This window comes from Momordica charantia (genome assembly GCF_013281855.1).
Source record: "Momordica charantia cultivar OHB3-1 chromosome 5 unlocalized genomic scaffold, Mcharantia_2.0 BLBB01000005.1, whole genome shotgun sequence".
NCBI classification, from domain to species: Eukaryota; Viridiplantae; Streptophyta; class Magnoliopsida; order Cucurbitales; family Cucurbitaceae; genus Momordica; species Momordica charantia.
Window position 1 is genome coordinate 10,009,786 of NW_028275163.1, and position 10,850 is coordinate 10,020,635.

Sequence of the window (10,850 nt, forward strand, 5' to 3'; positions counted from 1 at the left end):
CTATATGTTGAAAATGTGCTCAAGAGAATAAGGATGAAATGTGTTGATGTCAAAGCTTATTGAGGTTTGATTTAAACTCTACTCCTTTTATGTATATTGTTTATCTGTCTAGGGAGAGTAAGTATATTGAGGCAAATTTATTTTATAATTGCTTATCATTAATGCCTCTTGGGTTTCTTGTTAATTTTTGTTTAGAAGGCATCTTGATAGGGGGTTTTATAAAACTTGCGTTAAAATGTCTTTTTTCCCTTATTAAGTAAAGTATTAAGTTTCTTTAAAAATGGGAGCTTTTATGTCTTTATTTATTTTTCTAAATGTTCTTTTTGATTGATTCCAAGAGGGGATAGGTATTAAGAAAAATGAATGAAGTTGTTAGAAATTAACTTTTGAATGAATTTCAAGTATGAACTTTATGGTGATTTGTTAGACTTAATGTTATGATCACTTAATGTCTACACATTTTTCATTAGTAGTTTGTCATCATAAAAAATGGAGATTGTTGGCTTTTTGACCGTTAATTCTAAATTAATTAACTTTAATTAATTAATTAATTAATTAATATTTTGATGATAACAAACCTAATTTTGTTTATTAATAATTTTGATATTTTGAAGTATCCACATCGTAGAGTTTGAAACAACAATTCCAATGAAGGTTGAATCATCCAAATTGGAGTTCAAACGAAGAAATTATAGATAAATAAGTTGGAATGAAAAATACACAAAGTAGACGACGTGACAGTTGTGTAATTGCAGCGGGCAACAAAAAAGAATGTGATAGCAATTTGTATTGATGAGAAAAAAAAATTGAGAGAAAAAAAATATGAAATAAAAAAAATAAAGAAAGAAATGAAAAGAAAAAGGAAAATGAAGGTCAAATATGCTGATGCATGTGTCAGTTGAAAAAAAAATCCCTTCCTAGCTTAGAGAGAGAAAGAATATATTATTATTATTATTATTCAATTTAATCTCAACCTTTCATATTTAATCATTTGAAATTTAATAATTCAAATTGATTTCGGTTTCAAATCAATTTCAATTTATTTTCTCTCCTATTTAAACACCCTCCTTCTCCCAAATTTTTGATACTCATTCTCTCTACATTTCTCTCACAATTTTTCTATTGTTCTTCATCTTCTAAAGCTTCAATGTTATTATAATTTCTTGAAAGAGATTTTATTTCGAGAGATTATTATACTTGTAAATTTTATTTTTCCTAACCATTAGAAGACTTCAATTTATAAAAATTTTTCTTATAAATTTGTGCTTGTAATTTTATACATCTACTTTTGAGAGATTTTATGAGATTGTATTCAAATTTCAAATATTGTAAGAGTTGTTTTTAAGTTCGGAAAAGAGCATTGTAACGGTTTGATCCTGAACCGTAGAAAGAATTGGATTTGTTCTTGCTCTTGGAAAAAGAACGTTGTACACCAGTTGGACTCTAAGTCGTGGAAAGAATCAAGTTCTTCAATTGAACACCCAAGAGGAGTTTTGGAAGTGAAGTAGGCCGGTGTTGCCGAACCACTATAAAATTTTCAGAGTTATCCTCTACTATTTAATTTTTGCAATTAATTTTCTTTATCATAAATTGCATCAAATTAATTACTAGAATTTGTTATTCATTTTTATGTGCAATATTTACATTGAAATTAATTTTGGTGCTTGAAATGTTATTTCTAATTTATTGATTAATTTTGTGTTAAAATCATTTATTTATAAAAAGTTTACTTATTTATTTAAATTGATTCCACCGTATTAAAAAATTTACAAATTGTGATTAAACCATATTCATCCCTCTAGGTTTGTCGTACCGATCCAACAATACATAAATACTCCAGCGAAAATTAGTTCAAATATCATCCTACTTAAATTTTAGTCAAGATGCATAAAATAACTTGAATACTAAAATAATATAACAATATTTATTAATTTTATATTATATTTAACTCAGGTGTGTTTCAAAAAAAAAAAAACTCACGTGTAATTTTTCTCTCTCTTTGGGGATAAACGTAGGAATGATAATGAGATATGATTCGATTATAAAAAACTTGGTTATTCTCATCTCAAATTACTTTTCACTCCTCCCCTCTTTTCCTTCGTCATCATCTATTTTTCTATTTCAATTTTTTTAACTCAATTATTTATTTTTATTCTTCAATTTTTTTTCAACTCGATTTTATATTTTTCTATTTTAAAGTTTTCATATGTTTGGTTTTTTATTTTTTCTCTTTCAATTTTTTTATTCTTTATTTTTCTCTTTCAAAATTTTCTTAGATTCTTTATTTTTTTTCCAAATTTTTTTATTCCTTAATTTTTCTCTTTCTAAATTTTTTTTTTAATTCTTTCTTTTGTTTCTTAGATTCTTTTTTCAAGTTTTCTCATAATCTTCATATTTCTTATTTCCATTATTCATTCGCCAGGAGAGAAAAAAAAGAGTGAGATCGGTTGGAAAAGGAGATCGATAGGAAAAAAAGAGCAGATTGATAGGAACAAAAAAAAAAAAAAAAGCAGAACGATACGAAAAAAGAAAGAGCAGATCGATAGGAAAAAAAGGAGCATCGATAGCAAAAAAAAGGGAGGGAAAAAGAGATCTTAGTGAGAGGAGAGGGAAAAGGAGATAGAATAATATTGCTAGCGATAGTAATAGGGAGGGAAAAAGAGATCTTAGTGAGAGGAGAGGGAAATTGATGAGATAAGGGAGGGGGGGAGGAGAGGTGAATAGGGTAGAGAGATGGAGAGCTTGAGTGAAGTTAGAGAGGTTGGGAAAACAAAGATTTTGATTTTTTTTTCTCCTACTAAAAATTCAGGAGGAAAAAGTAAATAAATAAAAATGAAATAAAATAATACAAAAGTAAAATTCAAACCAAAAATAGTAAAAAAGAATTTGGAGATTAAAATGTTTGAGTAGTACTCGTTCTAAATCCTAGGCCAATTTTTGTGGATAATAAAGATTTTGTGTGAATTAAATTAGTTAACAATTTTATAAAATTTAATGAGATATTTTGAATTTGAATTTGAATTTAGAGAAAATGAGGAAAACGGAAAAATATCAATTGAAAATTTTGATTTGAAAAAAGAGAGAAAAAATAGTAAAGGGAGAAGATGAAACGTAAATAATAAAGATAAAGAAAAAAAAAGTAACAGAAAAAGACGGAAATTATATTGTGTATTGTGTATGAAGAAATAAATGAGGGATGAAGAATAATTTTGTAAGATGGTGACATGGCAAAATGTCATAGTAACAATTTCCAACTTTGTGTTCTTGTACATGCTCCTATCGCCTCAAATTAAATTCATTCCGCGAAATTTCCTCCCCACTTTGTACATGCTCCTTCTTCTCTAGTACTCTTCCGGTAGGCGATTTGTGAGTGATCTTGGTGATTTCAGCAGGCTCAATCTGTCATCTTCTTAATCCTCTCCTCATCTTCCACCCCCCAATCCAACATCGCTCCATTGATTTACCTACCTCTCCATCGCTATCCGTCATTTAGGACTCAACTTGTCCGGGAGCCAGTCGGTGATTTCAGGCGGAATTGGAGAGGAAGCGATGCTTTCTTCCTAATCGGAGGAGGAGAAGTCGATTCCGGGTTCGTCTTCACTGGGCAAAGAGAGGAGGCGGGAAGAGTTTGAAGAGGAGAAGTTTTTCACTGTCTTATTGGCTTCGTTTCTCTCTAGTGGCTTTGGCTCGTCATGAACCGCAATTCTGGTTTTCCGTAGCTCTAGAATAGTGCACACAAGAGAATACCTCAACTTGTCCATGCTCTGCGAAAAACAAAAAGCCCAGAGATTATAAACAGAAACCCACAAATTAAAATTGAGAAACAATTGGAGAAGATGTTGTCGGGATAATAGAGCCAAAATAGATGATCTAAGAAAATGATTTTCAATACTACTACCAGTTTCTACAAGAATTAGGATATTATTGTCTTATAACCATTTTGTAAAGGTTTCATTTGTACAGAATCCAAATAAAAGAGACTTGAGTGATTATAGGCAGTAAATAAAAGAGACTTGAGTGATTATAGGCACTGTGTGAAAAATGGAGTTTGTATCTCGTGAGTTTAGTGAAGGTATTTTCAATTGTGTAATCCTAGGTAACCATTGTTAAGGTACTTAGAAGTAAGATAGTAATATCTTGAGTGAAAAATATTCTCAACTTAATTTTTCGTAGAAGGCTAGACGTAGTCTCAAGTTAGGGGCGAACCAGTATAATCCATGTGACGTTAAGCTTTTCTATCTTTATCTCTTATTCCTCGCTATTGTTACTAGTCTATATTTTAGCGTGTGGAGGAAGAAAATCAAATAGTTCTGAGAACTTTTAGGAGGATCGGTTGATCTATTTTTTTTCCAACAGATACATGTCACTGCCTTGGCTTGCAGGAAATTAGTCCAAGTTAAAACAGGGCTGCACTAGGCATCCATGAAGTTGGAGGAAGGAGCGAGGAGAGAGAAACAAAAGGCCTAATCAACAAGATGAGATGATTTCTTGAGGAGGGGGTAGGTACGAGATAGAAAGAGGAAAAAAGTTAAATATAATATTAAAAAAATAAATATTGCTATATTATATAAAAATCAATGCCACGTCAGCCTTTCGTTAGTGGGGTTAAGAGAAGTTTAGCTCCAAACTATTTTCTAAATGTTAGAGACTAAACCGTTACTTTTTGAAGCTTAAGGATTATATAGAAAAATACACCTAAACCCTGTAACTAAAATCCCTGAATTAAATCTACCTATTTTTCATTTGGTCATATTCAAAAGTAGAAGTTCTCTTCATGAAACTCGAACTTGGTGTATGTCTTGCGGGAGAAATCGGAAGCCAACTCCTTCAGCTCCTTCATTAGTGTCGGTGCCCCACAATAAAACACCCCTACAAAAAATTTTAAAATTAAAAATAATTAATAGATAAGAGTAGAAAAAAAAAGAAAAAAGAAAAAAGAAAAAGAGAGAGAGTGGGAGTGGAGTGGGGGGCCCACCAACGTGAGTGTGCTGGTGGTTGAGAGCGATAATCTTATAAACTTGGCGCCAGTTGGGCTTGGCAAAGTGGGACTTGAAATGTGTCTCAGAGACGACGTCGAGGTCGCTTTTGGCGTAGTGCAGCGACTGAAGCATGGCTATAAGGGCGGATCGGGCGTCGCCGTCCTCGTACACGCTGGTGCAGTAATTGTGGAGCTCGATCACGCCCTTCTCGTCCATCTCCACCACCTTGTTCATTATCTCTATGAACCACTGGAACAAACCCTGCTCACGGGTCACCCAGTAGAAGTACGCCTTCCTGGTCTTGAACCTTTTTCCTTGTTGGCTCCTCTGCCCTTGCCCTTGTCCCTTCTCCATTGCGTTTGCTTCCGTTTCCGCCTCCTCCATGTTGTAGATTATGTCCTTCACTATACTCACCATCGGCATCGCTCCGATCCCCAGCCCCACTAGCAGCACCGCGTCATATTTCTTGAAGTTTTGTGCTGGTGCTTCGTATGGACCGTTGATCAATATTTTTGGGAACCTGCAAATAATATTTTATTCTTAAAAACAATTAGTCTCTATCCACCGACGCAGATTTTGATTTGATTTTATTTCATTTCTTACTTGGGGTTTGGAGCTAGGGGAGGATGACAAGCCTCGTAGAATACAGTCTTTAGCTGCCTTGTCCAGTCACCAAGTGTCCGGATATGGATGCTAAGATACTCATCTTTTGGAGCTGAAGTAATTGAAAATGGATGCCTATGTATATTCAATACTCAGATTATCTTATTGTTTGCTTTTTAGTTTTCCAATAACGAAGATAGATAGAAATTAGAATATAGGGGTATCATATTTCAACGTACCACTCGAAGGGGGATATGTATCCACAGTTAACCAAAACGTACTGCCCGCTCTTGTACTTGAACCCATGTGGCTTCGACATGTACAGCTCCAGAACGTTTCCAGGATATACAGACACCTATACCAATTAATTAATTAATGCAGTACTTTCAATAAATGGATATAATAAGATGGCATAGAATTGGCTGCAGCGCTCACCTTGAGAATCTTATCCAGCTTGATACTGGATTTAAAAGTTCTTATTAGTCTCTCGCACACGTATAGACAAACCGGCACCACCAAATACATCCATGTCTACAAATCCACACACCACATTAATAAAACAAACCTACAAATTTCATACGGACATGATGTGACTAGGGACAAATTATTAGGTTGCCTACCGTTTTTTTATACCATTCCTTGGTGAGGTAAAGGTAGATGCCATGGACAACGAGGAGGATGTAGACGATGATGAAGAGGTGGTGGGAGTACCAAAAGGTATTGAAACCGGTGAGCCTCTTGAGGGGTTTTGGTACATTCAGCTTGTTTCTCCTGAACCATGGAGTGGCCAATGTGAAGGTTATGGCCATCAGTACAACCATTATGATACCCGTCAATCCCTCCACGCCCTTCACGAACCACCAATAGTTCCCCGGCTGCTCCTCTCCAAAGAATGGCTTCATGGGCTCGTATTCTTCCTCCGTCGCGTGGAGCAACCGTGGGAAATTGCACGTCAAATGCGCCAGCGCGTGCAGCCCCACGCCCACTGTGATTCCCACCGCTATGACCTTGTGGAAGTTGAGATTGTCGTCGAAGGGTACGACGACGCCTAATTTGATCTTGTTCTGGAGCCAGGTGATGGTGTTGCGACAAACCGGCAGCAGAATCAGAGCCATGTTGAACTTGAGAGTCTCGGCTCCTCCCTTGGCAATAGAAATGCAATAACCCGTGACGTTGAACACGGCCCTGTGGCGGTACTGGATGAATTTGTAAGCGAATAGTCCACCCATGATGCCAAGCCAGAGCATCATCACCCATATCCTCTGCCAATTGTCCTCCACGAAGTATTTGAACTTGTCGTATGGCCTTACGATGGGGTTGCTCGTGTTAGTGGGCTTCAGCTTCTGGGTCAACAATTGGCTTAAAACTTGGCTATCTACTCTCACCGATTGGTTCGGGGCTTCCAATAACAGAGTCTCCAGGTTGTTAATCTGCAAATTTAATGTTAGAGAAGAAGATTTTTGAATTTTCTTTCGCTTTAATTATGTGGGGATTTGAAATTACCATGATGTAGCCAGCATTTCTAGGGTCCAATTCTTCCATGATCAACGCTGCATACTCTCTTGCTCGTTTCTGAATTGCGGAAATCTTTTTCGCAGAGGCACTGATAATCTACACAGTAAATTCAAATTCAAAGTCAAACTCGACCACGGTTTAATTGCTCAAAAGTCTATGTTATATAATTAATCAATTGGATTGGGTACCTCTTTGACTTCTTCTTCCGTGACTCTTACATCTGCATCTGTATCCACCCTGCAGTATCAAAAATCCAAATGGGGGATGATTTAGATTTAGATTTAGATTTAGATTTAGGAAATTAATAAATAAGTAAAGGTTTTTTTTTGCGTTGTGTTACATGTCAAAGAAAGTCTGAAGCTTGGAATCGAAGCTGTCGTCGGAGATCTGTTCCCAGAAGTCTTTGAGCTGTGCTTTGTTAATGGAATCGCCGGTAATGTTGCGCTTCCGGGCCAGTGCTCGGAATAATTCTCCGGCGACCTTTTTGGATTTTTTGTTCATTCCTGTGACAGTAAATTAGAATTAATTAGAATCAGAGATAAAATTGGAATTGGAATTGGAATTGGAGTTGGGTGTTGTGTTGTTACCTATGCAGTCTCCGAACAAGGAGGAGGGGAGAAGGCCGTAGGAGGCGGCGGTGAGTTCATCGAAACGCTTCTCAACAGGAGCCCAACCGGAGCCGGTCTTGGTGGCGATGAACTTGAGGGCCTTAAGGGCGTGGGTGGCGCCGGCGGAGTAGGGCTTGTGAGGCCTCATTTGGGGTCATGGACAAACAAATGAACAAAGTCTGCAGAGAAATGGAAGTCAAATTAGGAAATGTTGGAGTCTGGTTTTGGAAGCAGAAGAAAGAGGATAGAAATGGAAGAGAGAGGGAGGGGTGCTTACAAAAAACGGATCTAGGAACTGCTCGGAAGCAGGGTTGACCTCATCCCACTGTTTGATTATTTGCATATTCATTCTTTTTTATTTCGGACGATTATTACTATTAATTTTTTCCTTCTCTCTCTAAATAACATTTTAAATAAATACATTTTTCCGTTGGGTAGATGGATATTAGTTAATTATATAGTTTTCTATTTTTTTATTAAATTACAAGTTTGCCCTTAAATTTGTTAAGTTGTGCCATAGTTCTAGTAAATTTTGGAAATTATCAATTTTTTTTAGAGTACGATAATATGTGAGAGTTCAAATTCGAGCCTGACTTAATTAATTGAGCTATACGTTGATACCAAATTGAATGTATGACAAATGAGATAATTTTGGGTAGATTAAAAGAATTAGTTTTTTTTTTTTTTTGCAAGTGAGAAAAAGATGAGGAAATGGAACAAAATCAACCTGCATAAATACACTAAACTTAACCATGTAATTTTTATATGATGACCAATTAAACTATCACATAAACATCAAAGTGATCAAAATAACAATAAACATCAATTAAGCATCAAATTATAAATTCGAAGATTTATTAGAAACATCATTTTAAATATCAAGAACTAAACAAATTTTTAAAGTTTAGAAATCCATTAAAATCTTAAAGTTTAGAAATCCATTAAAATAACACTTTGACGAGTAGATTTGTTGAGGGTTAAATTTGTAATTTGACTTTTATTATACTTTTAGATGGACAATCAGGGAGGTGAGAGATATTTAATACGCAATTGAAGATCTATAGGCAAATTCCTTCTCTCTCCTCCTCTTTTTCTTTCTTTAGGATTAAATGATCTTGGAGTCGAATCCATCATTTTCACCTAACATGGACTTCCTGAGCTGCACTTCCTTTATTGTAGTAAAAAAATGCATTCATTCTCTTATTGTTTTTTAATTTACTTTTACTTTCTTAGAATTGAGATGGGAGTCACTTATCTCATTTGCTTGAGGATCTTGTCACTGCTTCTTATCTAAGCCACTTGAGGAGCCAGTCTATACTTGTCATTATAGTTCCTCATCAACCGTAAGGGACCGCGGTGGTGCCCCGAGGTATATGGACACTTGGGTGTGGCTGTCATGGCGTGCCTGCTATGTGGCTCAGCCTCATCATCGGGCTCAAAGTCCAAAGTCCGGCCTAAATACAGCCCAGGCCCGATCCAAGCCCGACCAAGGTCAACGTTTGACTAGCCCGGCTCAGCCCAGCCTATCCATAAATTAGATTGGATATGGATCTTTGTTTTTCAAATTGGGCTGGCCCATGGGCCGGTCCGTTTGGGCCATATTTGGATCGGTCCAAAGATTCGATCCAATATTTATTAATATTTATACTATATAATATTAATTTATTATTTATTATAAAAAATAAATAACATATGGTAGACTGAAATACAATAAGTTAATTTCCACCCTATTAAATAGAAACATGTTACGAAGAAACTCTCAATCTTTGCAATATCTAATTTAAATATTTGTTTTGAAACATTTTATAAATAAACTCTTCAACTCCCCAATATCTTATTTAACTCCTTATTTTAAAAAGTAAAAAAGATTTTAAAGATTCCAACTCCATAATATTTTAAAATTCAAAATTTAAAATTATTTTAAACATATCTAATATTTAGGTTGTAATTTTTAAAATTTTTTAATACAAAATTTTGTTATAAATATCAACCTTCTTCTTTTTTTCTTCACTCAAATTCTACTTCTCAATCTCAATTTCTTTCTAATTCTCAATCTCAAATTCTCTCAAGTTCCAATTCAAAGTGTTTAAGTTTTCAATTTTTCTTATATTTAACCTATGTTCATCTCAAATTATTTCTGTTTCAAGTTAAAAAAAAAATTGACAAAAAAATGTACCAAAAATTATATAAAAATACATATTCTAGAATTTTTTTTAAAAAAACTTAGTTTGGAAATTATTTAAATTTTAAAATTTAATAATTAAAACTATATTAATATACGGGCCAATCCAAACCCGATCCAATCTTGGCTCATCAACTTAGGCTCATGGATTGCACTATGAGCCTAGGTTTGAGTGGTTGGACCGGCCCAAGTTGCCCAAACAATACTTAGGCCCGTAGAGCTTGGGCCATTACTTCTTTGGGCTGGGCTGGCCCGGCCGGCCCAATGACGAGGCTGATATGTGGCCCAACAAGGAGGGGGCCACAACTGCGGTCGCGCATAGGGTTGACCTTTAAGAAAGAAGGGTGGGGGGCATGCCCGTTATATGAGTCGTGCTCTGGTGCAGTCTCTCAGAAAGAGAGAGAGCAAGCGGCCTTCCGAGAAAGTGCAGAAATAGGTGATTCCTCAAGTAGAGGAAATAGAGAGCATTGTGGCCTTCTAGAAGAGAGTGCGCGAAACAGGAGTGTTCCTTGAGTAGAGGAGAGAGAATGTGGATGGGTGGGAGGACATACAACTCACGAAACAGACACCAATAGTAGCCCCTCAGTCCCACGCCGAAGCCCATCTCATTGCATAAAAAAGGCTTCGGTGTTTGGAGTGATTTTATTCCGTGAAGTGCAGGGGAGTGATAAGATACGGTCGTAGATGTCAGATCAAGTGTGGCAGGAGGTAGTAGCGGGCGTGGAGGTATGGAGACACAGTCGGTGCAGCTGCGAAGTCGGTACGTGCCATGTGCACGACATGCAAATTCAATCTAGAAACTCTTCACCTTTATCCCCTTTTCATGTTAAACATTTATTTCTTTTGTTTTATTTCAAAATTCTTACTCCCATTTTCACTCCTCTTCCTCTCTTACTTCGTCTCTTGGTTTTAAATCTTTTCCACACAATTTGTTTTAATTCTTTTTTCCTTTCAACAAAATAT

The 10,850-nt window shown here is 35.7% G+C and overlaps 1 protein-coding gene across 1 annotated transcript; it reads right to left on the reverse strand.

The window, feature by feature from the left end:
- Window positions 1-3,140: 3,140 nt before the first annotated feature.
- LOC111020130 (respiratory burst oxidase homolog protein D) lies at window positions 3,141-7,976 on the reverse strand. The gene is made up of 11 exons (XM_022296701.2): window positions 7,685-7,976; window positions 7,438-7,600; window positions 7,286-7,334; window positions 7,086-7,193; window positions 6,203-7,012; window positions 6,018-6,113; window positions 5,822-5,937; window positions 5,583-5,717; window positions 4,976-5,499; window positions 4,733-4,869; window positions 3,141-3,764 (listed from the first exon to the last, which is right to left on the reverse strand). The coding sequence occupies exons 1-10, from the start codon at window positions 7,851-7,853 to the stop codon at window positions 4,754-4,756; spliced, it is 2,286 nt and encodes a 761-aa protein (XP_022152393.2). The 5' UTR covers window positions 7,854-7,976; the 3' UTR covers window positions 3,141-3,764; window positions 4,733-4,753.
- Window positions 7,977-10,850: the final 2,874 nt, after the last annotated feature.

Coding starts and splice junctions, on each gene's coding strand:
- LOC111020130 (XM_022296701.2), bottom strand. CDS start 7,853: ATGAGGCCTCACAAGCCCTACTCCGCCGGCGCCACCCACGCCCTTAAG. Junction 7,601..7,684: donor CTTGTTCGGAGACTGCATAG/GTAACAACACAA, acceptor TTACTGTCACAG/GAATGAACAAAAAATCCAAA. Junction 7,013..7,085: donor GAAATGCTGGCTACATCATG/GTAATTTCAAAT, acceptor TTAAATTTGCAG/ATTAACAACCTGGAGACTCT.